General features: G+C 36.0%; 1 protein-coding gene across 5 annotated transcripts in view; it reads right to left on the bottom strand.

The window, feature by feature from the left end:
* The window catches only part of CTDSPL2 (CTD small phosphatase like 2), an 86,233-nt gene that overhangs the window by 19,983 nt on the left and 46,364 nt on the right, over nt 1–19,886 (bottom strand). For 4 of the 5 annotated variants that reach the window (XM_055316808.1, XM_055316807.1, XM_055316809.1 and 1 more), the window contains 6 exons: nt 16,176–16,314; nt 14,517–14,666; nt 8,114–8,329; nt 3,786–3,864; nt 3,035–3,146; nt 768–854 (listed from right to left, as the gene is read on the bottom strand). In XM_055316808.1, coding sequence (XP_055172783.1) covers nt 768–854; nt 3,035–3,146; nt 3,786–3,864; nt 8,114–8,329; nt 14,517–14,666; nt 16,176–16,314 — 783 coding nt within the window. The remainder of the gene's footprint in view (nt 1–767; nt 855–3,034; nt 3,147–3,785; nt 3,865–8,113; nt 8,330–14,516; nt 14,667–16,175; nt 16,315–19,886) is intronic. The other variant, XM_055316811.1, reaches the window with a different exon arrangement.

The following is a 19,886-nucleotide window of genomic DNA, read 5'->3' as shown; positions in this document are numbered from 1 at the left end:
CAAAGAACAAACTTTTTGACCCTTTCTCAATCCTTCAGCAACTGGTATGTATGAAGGTAAAGCTGATTAAGTAACAACCACCATCACAGAAAGGCACTTTGCAATTTTCAAAGCGTATTCATATGAATTAATTCAAATTTTATGACAGGAAAATATCAGATGTGAAGAAACACTACAGCCAACACAAATAATTCACAGTGAAATGTAAATGATATTTGCATTTCGCATGGTTACCTGTCCATCAACACAGATGAGGGAGAAATGCTTTTACCCAGATTTTTAAAGCAGTAACTGGAAGAGTATCCTGGAATTCTATGATTCATATAAAGTAGATGCATAAACTGCCATCTACAGACCATATTACTACAAAAGGATATAAAAATGACCAACAAGGAATGAGTTTTCTTTATACTAATTGGATTTTGGGAGGAAAAAAAAAAACACAAAAAAACAAAACACCAGGTGTTAACCTGGCAAGTTCTTCTTGGGGATCTATGATGTCAGTGCTCCTGCCTCCACCTGCTGGCAAACAGATTATGAAACTAGCAGAGATCACTGGGTTAAAAAACTTGAGATTTTTGGGAACATTAATGTTTTATGTAATTATTTTGCATGATGCTACTTTGTGTTAATAAATCATTGATATATTGATGAAATCAATTAGGAAAAAACACATTAAACTTTACACACACAAAATTATGAAAGATTTCTTGGTTCAGAACATTATCTAACAGGCCAAAAATCAAGTTAAAAATTTTTTTAATTACCTGATAAATGACATCTTGGAAAAGGACTGGAAAAGTAAGTGCTGCATCTTCTAGCTCATTTAGACTACAGTGTACTAGTGTTTCATCCTTAAAATAAAAAGCACATACTGAATGAACCAAAATGTTAAAAGAAATTTCATATGATAATTTTATGTATCCATGACCACCAAAAACATTTATGGAAGCACTCATTCATATGTGGAATTTTATATTTATCATACATTCCTGTGTGTGGCATAGCAATCTGGGATAGAACTTTCAAAGCCACTGGTTCTCAGGTATGGTCCCCTGGACCAGCAAGTAGTATCAGCATCACCTGGGTTAGAAATGCAGATAAATAACTAGTTAGAAATACAAAGTTCTAGCTAGTTAGAAATGCAAATTCTCCAGCTCCACTTGTGGTAATTCAGAAACTCAGAAGACGATGAATAAGAGAGGAGTTCAGCAATCCATATTTTAATAAGCCTTTTAGGTGATTCCAATGCAAGCTCAAGTTTGAGAACCAGTGTTCTGAGTTCTGCAGTTGCCAACTTTCTGTTAAGTGAAATAGATATATACTCCTTTTAAGAATTAGCAAATGGAAGTTTAGAATCTAATTATTTTTAAAAATACATATATTCTATTCACATAGATCCTTATCCTTTAAACTTTAACAAAGATTTTTATTTTATAAAATGAATGCCTTAGTATCTGTGGAATATGTTTCAGACATAAATATTATTTAGCTAATAAATTAGCAGTCAATGAAGACTTGACATTTTTGATTATCAAACCCTGTTTTCTCATTAAAAGGATAAAAAGGTGAGGATCACTCAATCTAAGATATGTGTAAATATATTTCTTAAATAAATGATCAAAAAACAGTTCTATTTGTGTTAAGTGACAAAACGCTTTTTTAAAAAGCTTCTAATGACTACCCCCAAAATTTTTCAATGCATTTAAAATGAATTAAAATGAAACACAAATGTTCATACCTTGTGATTCCACATCTTATTAGCTGGAGTGTTTCTTTTAACCTAAAGTTAACTCTGGGGAGGCAAAGAGCAAAAAATACTCTAGATATGCCTCATTTTCTTTTAATAGCATATCAGTCTACACATTTCAAGGTATTGTCTTAGCATCTTAAAAAAAGGTAGTCTTTTTCCTTCAACTGAAACACAACTAATTCTACTACTTCTTCATCAACAGACTATCTAAATTTTGATCATTCTTCATTTACTTCTATAAAATGACTCATTTATGCTCACCCAAATCCTAGCTTTCCTTTTCTATTTACCTTCACATTGAATTAAAAATTACGTGGTCAAGCCTGCTATCATGACCACATTAACTCCTAACACAAAAATCTAGCAAAATATCTTTCCAGTTTCTCCACTAACTTGCACATCAAATCTAAATTACTCATAATCAGTTTCAAAATTTTTCTCTACTTATTCTCTCTAATCAATACCTAATACTTAGGAACTCTGTTGATTTCTCTTACATCTCTTTGGCTAGACAAAGGCTAAAAGTGCTGAACTCTCCAAAAGAACTATACATGCTAGTTAAGATTTAAAATAAGCTTTTCCTCAAGAAAAAATTTTTAGGAGAAATAAAGCACATTCCCAATTATAGAATACCAGTAACAAAGGCTAAATAATAAAATGCTTTCAAATATTGTGTGCTAAGTAGGTGTTCAGTTCTCAAAACTCTTCTGGTACCCTAAAATATATATTTTTTAACACACTGAGAGCACATTAAAGGTTTTATTAGCATTAAGAGATCATATTTTTGGGAGTCTATTAGTAAGTTATTAGTATTAGATACTACACAAAAATAAAAATAGGAAAAGGATTATAATCTTATATAAGGTTAATTCATTGGGACCCAGATGATATTTGGTCCTTCAGGGGACACATAATCCTGACTGCCCTCCCCCTCTCTAAAAAGGTGAAATCTAAGAATGAAATGAAATAGAACTTATCGGGAAATTTATTAGGAATTTTTTTTTAAAAGTCACAAGGGTTTCAGAAATATGGGGAAAAGAGCTAATTTAAATACAACAATGATGACCTAATTTATTTTCAAAAGAGTACCTGATACCAACCAAACTGAGGATCTTGGCATTAGACTATGCTTCCAATAAAAACATTTCAGAACATCTAAGATATGTTTAGTAAATGTGTAAAGACTATTCACATTCACTTTTATCCTTTTAGGCATTTTGGGCTAGTGTTTTAAAAAAGAAATTTAACTATTTTCTCTACCTGTACACATAATATACTTACCAGGTCTAAAACTAGGGAGAATTCTGGTGTGCTTCTTGTTTTTAATGGAAGAGCAGGTTTCCTATTTAGTTGTTCTTCTGTCAGCGGTGGAACATGTTTGATGAAATAATACCTATAAATCAAATTTTAAGAAAATCTCTACATTTCTACATTTTATAAATATAAAACGTGTTATCAAATTCAGCTCATGTTTAAATCTTTAATAATATACTTTTTACCTAGTAAACCAAGCCTATGAAATGTAATAAAACTGAAAATATATTAGTATTTCAGTAACCCAGTTAAAGTATTAATACCTACGTTATATGTTCTTTGCAATATACCATTCAGCCACCCCTCCACACACGTTTCTTTTTAAGATATTTATAGCTTGTGCTGCTTTATTTTTAGAACATTATTAGGGAATTTAAAAGGCATATTGAATGACATATAATAATAATAATGGACTGCAGAGACTTTCTTAATCTCTAACATTGATACAACTGACAACCTCAAAGGATATAATTCTTGCCATCAAGACCAGAAAATTTGTGGGTGCATGATGTAAGAGAAAGATGGAGATTATGCTACAAAACTCATCAAATATTGAAAAACAGGCTTTAAAATACACCATCCAGGAGTAACAACCATAAAAGCAAATATAGTCAACAATCTGATCTTTCCCTTGGTTAACTGACATCCAAATATATTTGGTGGCCACACATGTCTTTCATTCTGCTCCAAGAGGGAAAGGAAAACAAAACAAACTCACGGGTCAAATACTTCCCAGTCTTCTTCATAGGTGGCCTCTGCATGAGCTGATGAATAACCACTATCTGGAGTTACTGGTGCTATTTAATAGAATGAAAACAAAATGTTACTTTTACTCACTATGAAGCATATATTTTTACTGTTTTTATGTTAAGATTTTCTCTGGGTATTTTAGATTCAAAATATGACAGAAATAACTTATAAACAGTATTGCAAAGCAAATTTATTAACATATAGTTCTAACTCCAGATCCAAAGGAAGAAATTGCCATTACTGATAAAATGGCAGGCTAGATCACAGCTAGCAGAATTAAAATCCCTCACAGCAAAGAGAAAATTTACTACTTATTACCAGAAAAATACACTCCACAAAATTTTAATTTTTTTTAAAGATTTATTTATTCATGAGAGACACAGAGAGCAAGGCAGAGACACAGGCAGAGGGAGAAGCAGGCTCCCCATGGGGAGCCCGATGCGGGACTCAATCCTGGGACTCTGGGATCACTCTCTGAGCCGAAGGCAGATGCTCAACCACTGAGCCACCCAGGCATCCCACAAAATTTCAATTTCTAATTAGAAAGTGCTACATATAAAACCATAAAAATTTCATGGGCTCTAATAGGCAGTAACACTTTGCAAACTACCTTGTACATACACAAGAGGTCAATATATATTTGTGCTGACCTTAGACCCAAAGGTAGCTTTTAACCTGAGATTTATAAACATTCTTTAAGAGGTTCATGAAACCCCCTTGAAGACTTATGAAAAAATGCTGAATGTACATTTTCCCAGGAATCCTAAGGTTGTTTAAAATCTTTTAAAAATTTAAAAAAATGCTGCTCTGTATAGAAACCATTGCCTTAGAAGAGGCTTTATTTTACTTCTAATTAACAAGCAGCCTAAAAATAATCATGAAGCAATTCTATATTCCATGACACATGGTTCATTCTACATTTAAGGTAAAATTCTGTCAACTGATAGAGCATTAGAAATTATGCCGGAGGCAAGCCTGGCTGGCTCAGTAGAAAGAGCATGCAACTCTGGATCTCAGAGTCATGAGTTCAAACCCCACAATGGGTGCAGAGATTACTTAAATGAAAAACTTAAAAAAAAATTATACTGAGAATTTTCTAAGATAATAATTGTAACTTAAATTCAAGTAGAGGACAAAAGATTGTAAGTTAGAGGTAATGTTGGAGAGATAATAATTTAAGATCGATGCTAGAAACTGAATGTTTGTGTCCCCACAAAATGGTAATTGGAGGTGGAGACTTTTAGAAGGTTGGAGCCCTCATGAATGGGATTAGTACCCTGAGACTCCAGAACTCATATAGGTTCTACCATGTAAGGATGCATGAGAAGACAGTTGTTATGAATCAGAAAGCAGGCCCTCACCAAGTACTGGATCTGCTTGTGCTTTGATCTTGGATTTCCCAGCCTCCTAAACTGTGACAAATACATAACTGTGGTGTATATGCCACCCTAGTCTATGGTAATTTGTTATTGCAGCCCAAAAGGACTAAGACAGTAGAACTCAATAAAAAGTGTTATAAGTGTTATAATCTATCTACAGGGGACGCCTGGGTGGTTCAGTGGTTGAGCGTCTGCCTTTGGCTCAGGGCGTGATCCTGGAGAGAGAGAGAGAGAGAGAGAGAGAGAGAGAGAGAGAGAGAGAGAGAGGCAGAGACACAGGCAGAGGGAGAAGCAAGCTCCATGCAGGGAGCCCGACATGGGACTTGATCCCGGGTCCCCAGATCAGGCCCTGGGCTGAAGATGGCACTAAACTGCTGAGCCACCCAGGCTGCCCTAAATAAAATCTTAAAAAAAATCTATCTCCAGGAATGGCGTATTGGGTAAGTCAGGACAAAAACAAGTTTTGTTATTATTAATAAAAATTTGTTATTAATTTTTAAATGATTTTATTTATTTGAGAGGGAGAGAGAGAGAGACTAAGTGCACACACAGGTCAAGAGAAGGGCAGACAGGGAGGGAGAGGAAAAAGGGAGAGAATCTCAAGTAGACTCTACACTAAGCGAGGAGCCTGACATGGGGCTCTATTTCATGACTCTGAGATCATGACCTGAGCCAAAACCAAGAGCTGGACACTTAACCGACTAAGCCACCCAGGTGCCCCCATCATGTATTAATTCTTTGTGTATATATTACCTTATAACACAGTGTGTATGTTCAGTGAATGACAACAGATGTAAAGCATAATTTTTGTCCATCTGTAACAACTTTATGCCAGTAACAGTTCATTAGCACAAGAAGTAATGGAAAAATATATCTTCTAACCACTTCTGTTTCAAATTCCTATTAACCTCAGAGAAAGGGGGAAAGGAAGCAATATTTGAGTGCCTTCATGCTAAACTTTTTTTCTTTCAAAACCATGAATTATTTCTTTTAAAGCTCGGAAAACTACTTCAGAGAGCTTAAGTTGTCTAAAGCCACAACGCTAAGAGAATGGCAGAGCCAGCTTCCTTCCTTCTTATTCTCTTTGGCTAGTTTCTTAAAGTTAAGGATAAGTAAAAACCTTTGTCACTCATACTCATCTTCTAAGATCAGCAAAAATTTTACTTCTATCCTGTCATGATCCAGAGTAAGTGTGCCACCTGAACATTTTGCACGTTTATTTGTAATAGCACTTACCACACTGTACAGTAATTTTTTTGTACACTCGGCTTGTCAATTAGATTACATACTCTTTAGGGTCAAGGAGCATTTATCTTATTCATCTTTATAAATAACACCCATATCAGAAAATAGGTGTTCAACAAATGTTAGGGGAATAAATGAATGAGACAACTGGAGTAAGTATTACTTTTTCCCTCTAGAAACCACTAAGGTTATAGAAATCCCAAAGGATCTTCAGTTATCAGAAAAAAAATTACATGGGATCATATAGCAGCACAAAAGCAGCACACTTTGTGAGAACCAATTGAAAGGAGCCTGAACTGCTGGAACCCATTACCTATTAATTCATGGCATGATAAATGTAAAGAAAATAAAAGACCTCAAGATTGTTAAAAAAACAAAAACAGAACAAATATCAAACAGGAAGCCCAAAGCTCTGGACTTAGTTTATACTTAGTCTATACTGGCAAAGTAATGAGCATAAAATGACAGATGAAGAGTAAGTTCTTTTGCAAGTCTTATCCACCCAATAATGAACTGTGAATATAATCCATGTTGATTTGCTAGATTTAGTATTATTCTTTTTTTTTTGATTTAGTATTATTCTTAAAAAATATAACATTATAATTTAACATAGATATTAACATTATATTTTGTTTAACATTATAGAAAAATCTTTTATGTGACCAATTTAAAATAAATCTTTCCTGTTATGTGCTTTTCTCTTCATATTAGTGTTACTGGGTTACACTATATAGAAGTTTCATAATTGTATGCATTTTTTCCTCAAATGATTTCTGCCATTTTAATTATATTTTTTCATGTTTCCCCTTTAAATTCAAAGGAAGAACATCATTCTACTTCCTTACACAAAACTACATTTCTGAACCAATACATATGTGCTACGGTCTCTCAAGTATCTGGCATTTTAAGAAATAAAAAACCAAAAAACAAATCTAAGATTAAAGCAAAGATCTTGTCCCTCTGGGAAAAGATGACCATTCTCAATTTTATTTCTGCTTTTAAGCATCATGGCAGTTTTATCTTTTAGCTTTATATGTCTATATACCACAACCCTCAGAGGTAATAAATTCTGATCTCATATATTCTACATTTCCATGACAACTGGCTCAGGGACCCAACAATTATGTTAGGCATTTATAAGGATCCAGAATTAGGCTGCAAAGTTTGGATGTAGGGAAAGATCTAGGAAAAGCAGCTTCTTTTGGGGAGATGTCATTTATATATCCAATAAATTTGAAGGCTGCCTTTAGGTGGGGACTTCAGACCGAAAGGTCTGAGACTGATGCATCTATAATTGTGTCAAAAAAAAACATGAGCATGTTTTGCTATTTGTATTAAATTTCTCTAAGTATGGGCTCAACAGTTTAGGGCCTGCCTTCGGCCCAGGACATGGTCCTGAAGTCCCAGGATCGAGTCCCATATCAGAAGTAGGGAGCCTACTTCTCCCTTTGTTTCTGCCTCTCTCCCTCTCTCTCTCCTTCTCTCGTCTCTCATGAATAAATAAAATCCTTAAAAATAAATAAATAAATAAATAAATAAATAAATAAATGCACTTATTTATTTCTCTAAGTGATTAGTACAAATAATTTGATTGATTAAAGAAAAAAATAAGAAAGATTGAATTTTTATAAATTATTCATGAATATGCATTAAGAAAAGGAATTTTATTCACCTGTAAGAGGTGGGATATCACGATTAACTGTTTCTTCTGCTTCTTCTAAACCATTATTTATCGATGGCCTCACTTGAACTGCTTGATTTGAGTAAGCTGCTCCATTAGTTGACGTAGTAGTACTGGTAGTGATCTCATCCACCTGTTCCATATCAAGTTGTTTTACTATTTCTTCAGCTTCCACAGCCTGTCCTGGGGAATCGGATCCTGATGTTCCTATAATCAAGATTCAGGGTATTGACAACCATCATATAAAAACTCAAAAGGGGGTAGGGAATAGGATAGATATTTTTAAGGGTACAGACTTATAGCAAACAAACATAAGCCCTACAGACCTAATACACTGTAGAGTGAATATAAACAATATTGTATTATAATCCACAAACCTGCTAAGAGACTAGAGCTTAATTGTTCTAACCACTAAAAAGGATGATTATGTAATGTGATAGAGGTGCTATTGTTACACGGCAATCATAATATACAAATGTACCAAATTAATTGTTAACCTTATATATATATTTTAAGATTTTATTTACTTATTCATGAGGGACACAGAGAGAGACAGAGACACAGGCAGAGGGAGAAGCAGGAGCCATGCAGGGAGCCCAATGTGGGACTCAATCCCAGGTGTCCAGGATCATGCCCTGGGCTGATGGTAGCGCTAAACCGCTGAGCCACCGGGGCTGCCCAACTTGTTTACCTTAAATTTACATAAATGTATGTCAGATATATTTTATTAAAAGTGAAATACTGAAAAATAAACTCAAAAAACAGAAAAAAAAAAAAAAGGGACACCTGGGTGGCTCAGAGGTTGAGCATCTGCCTTCGGCTCAGGGCATGATCCTGGAGTCCGGAGATCAAGTCCCACATCGGGGTCCCTGCATGGAGCCTGCTTCTCCCTCTGCCTGTGTCTCTGCCTTTCTGTGTCTCTCATGAATAAATAAATAAAATATTTTTTAAAAATGAAAACTAAACTAAAAAATTTGGAAAAACCAAATGCAACAGAAATAGAGCTGAGGATACTACTGTTTAGTGTTTTTTTTCTATACATCTCAATCAGGAATAAAGACTATTATAAGGTAAAGTGATATTGATGAACAAAAATTTTTTTTTTAATTTTTTTTTTTAATTTTTTTTTTTTAACTTTATTTATGATAGTCACACACAGAGAGAGAGAGAGGCAGAGACACAGGCAGAGGGAGAAGCAGGCTCCATGCACCGGGAGCCCGACGTGGGATTCGATCCCGGGTCTCCAGGATCGCGCCCTGGGCCAAAGGCAGGCGCCAAACCGCTGCGCCACCCAGGGATCCCGATGAACAAAATTTTAAGAGTGTTTGAATAGTTTAGGAACACCTATTTAGAGCTTTTATAACTTAGAACTTTTAAAAAATTTTTTTAAAAGATTTTATTTATTTATTCATGATAGACATGGGGGGGGAGAGAGAGAGAGAGAGAGAGAGAGAGAGAGAGAGAGAGAGAGAGGCAGAGACAAAGGCAGAAGGAGAAGCAGGCCCCATGCCAGGAGTTGACACAGGACTTGATCCTGGGACTCCAGGATTGCGCCCTGGGCCAAAGGCAGGTGCCAAACCGCTGAGCCACCCAGGGATCCCCAGAACTTTAAAAATTTTTTTATTGAGGGATGGCTCAGTGGTTGAGCGTCTGCCTTGAACTCAGGTCATGATCCCAGGGTCCTGGGATTGAAACCCACATCAGGGTCCCCACAGGGAGCCTGCTTCTCCTCTGCCTATGTCTCTGCTTCTCTCTCATTAATAAATTTTAAAAGTTAAAAAAAAATTATGGAGACATAACAGACATATAACTTTAAGTTTCACGCTTATTCACGTGTTGATTTAATACATTTATATATATACTGCATTATGACTACTAACCTAGCATTAGCTAACACCTCTCTATCCTGCTACATCATTATCATATTTTTGTGGTGAGAAAATCTAAGATCTAGTCTCTTTGCAACTTTGAAGTATACAATACAGTATTGTTGACCATAGAACTTCTTTTCAATATAGCAAATATCATTTATTAAGTGCCTACTATGAGCTAGGCATTTTATATGTATTTTTTTCCATTATCATTTCCATTAAACAGATCCTTATCCTTCCGTACTAAGCATCCTAGCCACTGTAGGCAGTTGTAATTTTAAAATCAGAGGTAGTTATGCAAGAATGAGCTAAATGTTCCCCTAACCATCAGAATATTTTTATTCAGAGACACAATTTCCCAACAATATTCCATCTTAGTAACAAAGATTGAAGTTAGTTTCCTAATCATACTCAGCTACCACCTAGATGAACCTGTTGCCCTATTCTTCCACTACTAGATAAACCCAACTCTTTTCTTTCTTTATGGAATTCTCCAAATGTCTTTTTTTTTTTTAATTTGATTTATTTATTCATGAGAGACACAGCGAGAGGAAGAGATGCACGCAGAGGGAGAAGCAGGCTCCATGCAGGGAGCTTGACGCGAGACTCCAGGATCATGCCCTGGGCTGAAGGTGGCACTAAACTGCTGAGCCACCTGGGCTGCCCCCAAATGTCATTTTCAACAACAAAATCAACCTTCTACTCTCAACTTTCTCACAGAATGTTCTTTCTCCATCATAGCTTTAAATGTAACTCCCTTCCAAAAAACCTCTTTTCCTGACATCTTTCCTGCAAAGCTCTTTATTCTTCCATACTCAACATACTAACTGAATCAGAATTCATTTATCTCCATTTCTGCTACCAGATGATTGGTTTTTCCACTGAATATGCAAAAAAATACCTGTTCCTGAGACTGATGTCATCTAGCTATATAATTCTTCACTTATCCCACTGCTGCCATTTACTAACTGCTGCCAACATCCTCAATTAGAAGAATTGAACACCTCACCAGCAGTCTATTAAACACCTCCTAGTTATTATAATAATGTCAATGACTCATCCTAAGACTAATCCTCAAAAGTCTTACCTTCTCTAGCTCTATCTTCATTCATAACTGCTCTCTTAAGTAACTACAATGACCATAACCTGGATATTCACACTAAGAAAAGTTTCATCTCTGAAGACAAAAGTTCAAATATATCAATCCCCTCCATAACTTCCTAATCTTTTAATTATCGATCTCATATTCCTATTAAATGTGATTTCATGTTTGATAAAACCCAATCTCTTTCATTCTAAACAATCCTTCAACAGCTCCTTCCCCAACCTTCTCAACTAGTTAGACTTCATGGTATTTCACAAATCACTCTCAAACCGGTAGTTTCAGGGTCCTTGCTCCCTTGTCTTTCCACTGTCAACCATCACAGAAATCTCTCTTGAATCAATGTAACTTACAGGCTTACTGGGATTTCTTTTAATTATACCCAAAAGCAAACATTTCACTGTTCTCTTCAATCCCTGCCACCAGGAATCTCAGCACATGGCACCATCTCCTCCTTCAAAGAAAAAGTTGTAACTATCAAACATCAACTACTTCTGCCCAAATATCTATTCCCCCAAGATCTTAGTTTGCTGACCATATAGACCATTTACTCTACTGGTTTCAATACCTATAAGCTGATAATACAGTTAATAGTCTACTGCTTAAACCCAGATTTCTTTTGAGCCAAAGGCAGATGCTTAACCACTGAGCCACCCAGGTGCCCCTCTCTCCCTACTGTAAAAAAGCAAGCTCCTTGAGGGCAAGGACCATGTGTTAATCATCCTTGACTCTCCAGAGACTAGTACAATGGTTGGGATATGGCAAATATTGATTTGAATAAACTGAAATCTTCAAATTGCCTCTGCCCCATACTCAAGTATAATTATCCTCTCTCACAGGTTAAGATGCTCAATTTAAAGAACTGGACCAAGATAACATGTTTAAAGAGTGGCAGAGCTGGAATTTTAAAACAAGTTTCTCTAATTCCAATGCTTATTCTTTTTCCACTATACCACCTATTCTGAAAGATGTCTAAAAGGCCCTAGTTTAGACAGAACATAGAGACTCCTAACTCTGGGTAACGAACTAGGGGTGGTGGAAGGGGAGGAGGGCGGGGGGTAGGGGTGAATGGGTGACGGGCACTGAGGGGGGCACTTGAGGGGATGAGCACTGGGTGTTATTCTGTATGTTGGCAAAGTGAACACCAATAAAAAATAAATTTATTATAAAATAAAAAAATAAAAATAAAAGGCCCTAGTTTTACAATATATTAACAGATATTCCACAGAAAAGGATTCTTGGAGGCAAATATGTCTAGGAAATACAAAGTTAAAGTTAAATATAGTTTTTGTTTTATTTCTACTATAGGACTTCACAAGTCCTTTCATGTGCCAATATGCATTATTTTAAGCCCCCAGAGCATCTAAATTTTATAGTGCACCATTCTGCCTTTTAAAAATTGTATTATCCAGAACCATAATTCATATGAGAATTTAAATAATCAGCCGATAAGTATTTAATGACTATTTTCCGGGATCCCTGGGTGGCGCAGCGGTTTAGCGCCTGCCTTTGGCCCAGGGCGTGATCCTGGAGACCCGGGATCAAATCCCACGTCGGGCTCCCGGTACATGGAGCCTGCTTCTCCCTCTGCCTGTGTCTCTGCCTCTCTCTCTCTCTCTCTGTGACTATCATAAATAAATAAAAATTAAAAAAAAAAAAACTTTAAAAATGACTATTTTCCATGTGCCCCATACTATATCAAATAACTAGGTAGATGTAAAAATAAAGGAATGATCTCTTGCTCTCACATAATCTAGAGACTACATTATCGTTTATGACCTTAAGAATTAATCATCAAAAAAGATAGGACAATAGTTAAATCTTTAAAAAAAAATCTGGGTAGCTCAGTTGGTTGGGTGTCCAACTCTTGGTTTCGGCCCTGGTCATGATCTCAGGGTTGTAGGATCAAGCCCCAAGTTGGGCTCCACACTCAGCACAGAGTCTACTTGGGATGGTCTCCCTTTCTATCCTTCTTCTAGCATGCATGCTCTATCTTAAATAAATAAAATCTTAAACAAATTATGTTGGGAGGGGCACCTGAGTGGCTCAGTGGTTGAGCATCTGCCTTCAGCTCAGGGCGTAATCCTGGAGTCCTGGGATCAAGTGCTGCATCAGGCTCTTCGCAGGGAGCCTGCATCTCCCTCTGCCTCTGTCTCTCTCATGAATAAATAAAGTCTTAAAAAAAAAAATCCCTAAGGGGGAAAAAAAATCAAGCAAATAATATAAGATGTATTAAAAAAAAAAAATGACCTAGGGGATCTCTGGGTGGCTCAGCAGTTTAGTGCCTGCCTTTGGCCCAGGGCATGATCCTGGAGACCAGGGATCGAGTCCCACATCAGGCTCCCTGCATGGAGCCTGTTTCTCCCTCTGCCTGCCTGCCTGTCTGCCTGTCTGTCTCTCTGTCTCTCAGGAATAAATAAAATCTTAAAAAAAAAATGACTTCGTTTCAGCTCACTTAAAATTCTACTTTATTGATCTAGAATATTAAAGTGTTTCTGGATTCTCTCCTGTACACACTAAAGATTACAGAAGTTATTCCAACATAAAAGACATTACTTTCCCTCTGGCCCAGTTTATCATATAGCTTTTCAGATAGTGAAAGTGGAGTTCATGCACTTCAAGAGAATTAAATAGGACCTAAATTTATTTGTCACTTAAAAAAAAAAAAAAGGTCTTGGGCAGCCCGGGTGGCTCAGCAGTTTAGCGCTGCCTTCAGCCCAGGGCCTGATCCTGGAGACCCGGGATCGAGTCCCAAGTCAGGCTCCCTGTGTGGAGCCTGCTTCTCCCTCTGCCTTTGTCTCTGCCTCTCTGTCTCTCATGAATAAATACATGAGAGACATGTATTTTTTTAAATCTTAAAAAAAAAAAAAAAGTCTTTTAGGAACTGTGTATTTTTTTTTCTTCAGGAGCTGTGTTTTTTGTTTGTTTGTTTTTTTAAAGATTTATTTATGAGAGACACAGATTGAGAGGAGAGGCAGAGACATAGGCAGAGGGAGAAGCAGGCTCTTCGCAGGGAGCCTGACGTGGGACTCGATCCTGGATCCGGGGATCACGACCTGAGCCAAAGGCAGGCGCCCAACCGCTGAGCCACCCAGGCGTCCCAGGAGTTGTGTGTTTTTTAATGAGGCTGAAAACAAACATAAGCTGCTGACAAAACAGCCAGTAAAATCAAACAGATCTGGGATCCCTGGGTGGCGCAGCGCCTGCCTTTGGCCCAGGGCGCGATCCTGGAGACCCGGGATCAAATCCCACATCGGGCTCCCGATGCATGGAGCCTGCTTCTCCCTCTGCCTATGTCTCTACCTCTTTCTCTCTCTCTCTCTCTGTGACTATCATAAAAAAAAAATCAAACAGATCTTTTAAAAAATTAGGAGAACTATTAATTTTTAAACCCAAATTATAGATGATAGTTTATACTTACCATTTTTATTTGCTGGTGAAAAAAAGTTGAAGACAGGAGAAAATATGGTCCCCAACAATGTAGTCCTTGGAGGACTGCCAGAGGAAGGATTATCTTCTAATTTTCCATTTTGTTTTACATGTTGATTTGTCATTTCATAACTACCAGCTTCTAAGAAACAAGAAAAAAAGTTGGAATCTAGAAAACATGACTTAAAGAAATGTTTTAAAAAATTTCTTTTTTGCCTCAAAATACTTTATAAAAACTGATTAACATTTAATGTTAAAGCTTATTACTTTAAAAATATCCCGAGGTAAATAAATTGTAAATCAAATGATCTTTATAACAAGTTTATTTATAATGCTTTATAACTGCTACAAAGCTCATTTGAAGCTAGAAGTATATAGACTGAAAGGCTTCAAAATCCACAGTATAAGTGAAAACGAAACTCTTTGTAAGTAAAGCAAGTTACATCAAAAAGATAAATGCAAAATCCTGTCCTTTTTTACATTCTGGGAGGCTGTCTACATTCACAAAACCTACCTATTAGTAATGAATAACAGCTAAATAAATAGACAACATAGATCTATTAAAGCAGAAGACTATGTATAGCAGTATCAAAACTTACTTATGTATACCCAGACATCATTTCAGAATGGTTAAGAAAAACAAACAGGTTTTTTGTCTTTTGTTTTTTTTTTTTTTTTTAGTTTCTTATTAATAAAAAAATTTCATGATCTTTTGGAAAATATACAGTAAAAACAAATTCAAACAAATGTGTTTTGATTAATCATCCTTGACCTTCCATAACTTTACTTAGTATCTACCAGATTTTTTCCTTCTTTGTAATAGGTCTTTTGTTTCCTTTTCCCTATTAGTCCATTCTAACAATAGCGATACAACACTGAATTGAGAGGAAAGAAGCAAGGAATTATTCTTGCAGTTGTTTAAAAGAGCAATGGTTAAAACGCACCATTCCATGCTCTGAAGTGTTGTTTTTTATAGCTTTTCTCTACTTGTCCTTCTTGTTTTCCTCCTTTTTGACTTTGAGGAGCTTCCTAGCAATATTATACTGACCTAGAACAAGATTTATCAACAGCAGTACTATTGACTTTTGGGCTGGATGTTTCTTTACTGTGGGAGGATGTCCTGTGCACTGTAGGATGTTTAGCAGCATCCCTAACTTCTACCTGCTAGAAGTGATGTAGCAACCCTTCAATAGGTTCTGACAACCATAAAGGTCTCCAGACATTAACAAATGTTCCCTGGGGACAAAACCACCCCTAGTTAAGAACCACTGTCCTGAGTGATCCAGGCCCTTTCTGAGCTCTGAAATTCCATGATCCAGGAACAGATTCTTTGTACATATTTCAATAAATTAGGTCACAGTTATTACTGCTTTAAGAACTGAGCTTATTAGAGGTTGAAAATGCTGTTCCATATATATTTTCATGATAAATAGTATAAAGCTAGTTGCTCTGCCTTTACTTATCATTTTAATTCATCAAAGTAGATTTATATTAGATAAATTTTTATTTCATTTCATGCTATTAATACTTAATACAAAGGGTTACAAAAATAGGGAAAAATTTCAGAGTCCATTTTTAAAAACAGAAAAGAAACATAACAGGTGAGATCTATGCTTACACCTAATAAAACAATATCTAAATATTAACAAACCTCCATTTACTTGACTTTTCCGTCTTACTCGAGATATCTGTTTGTTAGGCTTTTCTCCTGCTCTTGGTGTTGATGTGATCAAATTATTATCTATATCACGTTCAATCCTACTTCGTTTCGAAGGATTTTCTCTCTCTTCCTTAAGATATGAGGAAAAAAACATGCATTGAGCACAGGCATTCCACCTTATAGAATATACTTATAAAAATATATGTACCCTCTATATCCACTGCAGCATTATTTACAATAGTCAACAGAAACAACTTAAGTGTCCATCTGTTGATGAATGGATAAAGAATACATGGGGTACACACACACACACACACACACACACACACACAAATGGAGTATTACTCAGCCATTAAAAAAGAAAGAAATTTTGCCACTTATGAAAACATGAATGTACTAAGTAAAGACAGTGAAAATACCGTATGACCTTACTTCTATGTGGTCAACAAATGAGAAAAACAAAAAACAAAAAACCTGCTCAAAGATACAGAGAATGGATTGGTGGTTGCCAGAGGTGGGGGGTGAGGGCTGGCAAAATGAATGGAGTCAAAAGATACAAATTCTAGTTATAAAATAAGTCATAGAAATGTAATTATAGCTAATACAGTACTGCATATATGAAAGTGGCTAAGAGTAAATCTTAAAAGTTCTCATCTTAAAAAGAAGTTCTAACTATGGTGATGGGGATGTTAGCTAGGCCTGTTGTGATGATCATTTTACAACACACACACACATATAAAAATATCAAATCACTGTTGTATGCTAAAATTAATATAATGTATATATCAATTATACCTTAATTTAAAAAAAAGATATAGTATGTGTAATATATTTTCCCATTTTTCACATCCAGGAGAAACAAAATACAATTATATAATATCCAACAGTGCTAAAAAAATATGACAATGTTTTAAGAGTGTTTATTATTAATGCACTTATAATACACAAATATAACTACAGCACCCCCAAAATTCAGATTCTTATCCCAGGGTCCACTAAACTGTGCGATTTAAATACTCAATTGTACAATATGCTCTGAATTTTCAGCAATTTTCCCCTATTCCTAGACTTGTCTGAAAGAACAGTGGTTGTTTCCCTGAGCACTGAGGGTAAGAGAAAGAACTCCATTGGAATTTGCTGGCATATCACATATTACCAAAAATAACAGGGTCTGCCATTGCCACACCCCAATGCCATCCTCAATTCTTTAAATGCCCAAATTAACACCAAGGAGTCTATTCCCCGATAAAGCTTTCTATTCATTTCCTCTTATATGAGGCAAATCCACACCACCAGTTTACACTGTTTTTACAGTACTAAAAGAGTATACTCCAAGTGTACTCTTAGAGAACACTGATTTTTTTTCATTTGTACATCTATTTTTCTCATTTGTAAAATTTTTCTATCACCACGTATGTGATTTTCTTACATTACTGTAATACTGACCTCTAATTCCTTGGTGGATTCTTTTGTTTATCTTTTAGTAATCTCTACACCCAGCGTGGGACCTGAACTCACAACCTCAAGATCAAGAGTCGCATGCTCTACCAACTGAGCAAGCCAGGTGCCCCAATTCCTTGCTGTTTTTTTTTTCCTTGCTGTTTTAATAAGACTACCTGCTATTTTTTGGTAAGGATTAGATTTTTAAGTCTATATTAAACATAATCTGTATGTATAATCACTATTCTTATTCAATGGGGAATAATTCTTTTATTTCTACTGAACATTTGTATTTAATGCTTTTATATCGTAGCAAATAAGATGGTACTGTACATTCTCTAAGGTTGAATATTATTTTATTATTTCTAAAACAAACCCTAGTATTGTAAATTGCCACAATTATAATTAGCTATTTGGATCAATTCTACTCCTGAAACCAATACTATACTATATGTTAACTAACTTGAATTTAAATAAAATCTTAGAAGAAAGAAAAAGATATTAAAGATTATTAAAAAGCTAAGCTTTCTTTTAAAAAAAATTCCCTACTTGGATCAAAACAGAACAAAAACAATATAAAAATACATCATTACATATCACACCATACAGAATTTTACTTTTGCTTAGTAGTTTCTCTAATTTAGATACCTCCATTAAAACAATGTCATTATTTAAAAAAAAAAAGTGGGATCCCTGGGTGGCGCAGCGGTTTGGCGCCTGCCTTTGGCCCAGGGCACGATCCTGGAGACCCGGGATCGAATCCCACATCGGGCTCCCGGTGCATGGAGCCTGCTTCTCCCTCTGCCTATGTCTCTGCCTCTCTCTCTTTCTCTCTCTGTGACTATCATAAATAAATAAAAATTAAAAAAATTTAAAAAAAAAAATAAAAATAAAAAATAAAAATAAAAAAAAAAAGTCATTATAGCACAAGATAACACCTCAGGGATCCATGACAAAATTCTTCAAATGGTTACTATTTATCATTCCTCTGCATTTTAAAATGAATTGTAAGCCTCATATCCCAAACCCTGGATTCCCAATGCCAGAAAACAGGATTCTCTTTATAAAGTCCTTCAAGAAAAAAATAAATAAATAAAATAAAGTCCTTCAAGAACAGAAATGCCTCAAAGCTAAACACTAAGCTCCAGCATCTTCTTGAAGAAATCTCTTAGTACATCTGCTATAACATAAATACTTACATTCTTGAAAACCCTGCATTCTGCAACACTAAAAATAACAAGGCTTAAAGAAAAAATAATTGGTCCAGGAGGGTAGAGAGGGTTATATAGAGCAGATCAATCAATGCCCTGTTAATTCTTTTAACCACAGCACTCACAAAAACAATGATTGGGACACTTCAGAGATAACTTGGACACCCCAGCAAGGCAGCGAACAGAAGGCGAAATGCTACCTTAGGGCTTAAAAAAAAGTAGTAAAAACAGAGAAGGAGAAAAAAGGGCTCATGGGAACGGAGAAGTGGAGCTTTAACACAGTTGGTCTAAGATGGACACAAAAGGAAATGCAGGGCAGCCCCAGTGGCACAGCGATTTAGCGCCGCCTGCAGCCCAAGGTGTGATCCTGGAGACCAGGGATCGAGTCCCACGTCACGCTCCCTGCATGGAGCCTGTTTCTCTCTCTGCCTGTGTCTCCGCCTCTCTCTCTCTATGAATAAATAAATAAAATCTTAAAAAAAAAAAAAAAGGAAATGCAGACTGCCACATGAGAAAAGTCCCTGCTAGACCAGAGTGTACTTCTCTAGGAAGGAACTCTCCTCCCTGATGCTCCTAATTATCACTTCTAATTAAAAACTCTGCGTGTATGTTTGTTTGGGAGGGAGTTGTTTCTGTAACAGCTGAATTGAAAGTTTTTTACTTTCCTGATGAAATATAAAATTCAACTCCCTGGGGCACCTGGGTAGCACAGCCAATTAAGTGTCTGACTGTTGGCTTCAGCTCAGATCATGATCTCAGGGTTGTGAGACTGAACTGAGCCTGCTCAGCACAGAGTCTGCTTAAAAGATTCTCTCTCTACCCCTCCAAACACTCTGCACTTGTGCTGTTTCTGCTCTTTCACTCTCAAATAAATAAATAAATCTTTAAAAACTTCAACTCCCATTAATTCAGGATCCCTTTGTCCAGTTTAGGAAGAAGTCATGTATAAAGCAATGCACCACCCATGTTATGCTGACACTATTCTCCCGTTTACCAAGAGTCTATAGGCTAAATGATGTTGCACAAGTACCACATATTTACTGTAGCAGAA

The sequence above is a fragment of the Nyctereutes procyonoides genome, unplaced genomic scaffold, assembly GCF_905146905.1.
Source record: "Nyctereutes procyonoides isolate TBG_1078 unplaced genomic scaffold, NYPRO_anot_genome, whole genome shotgun sequence".
NCBI classification, from domain to species: Eukaryota; Metazoa; Chordata; class Mammalia; order Carnivora; family Canidae; genus Nyctereutes; species Nyctereutes procyonoides.
The sequence above is the reverse complement of the archived record's forward strand: the minus strand, read 5'-3'. Positions and strand labels throughout refer to the sequence as shown.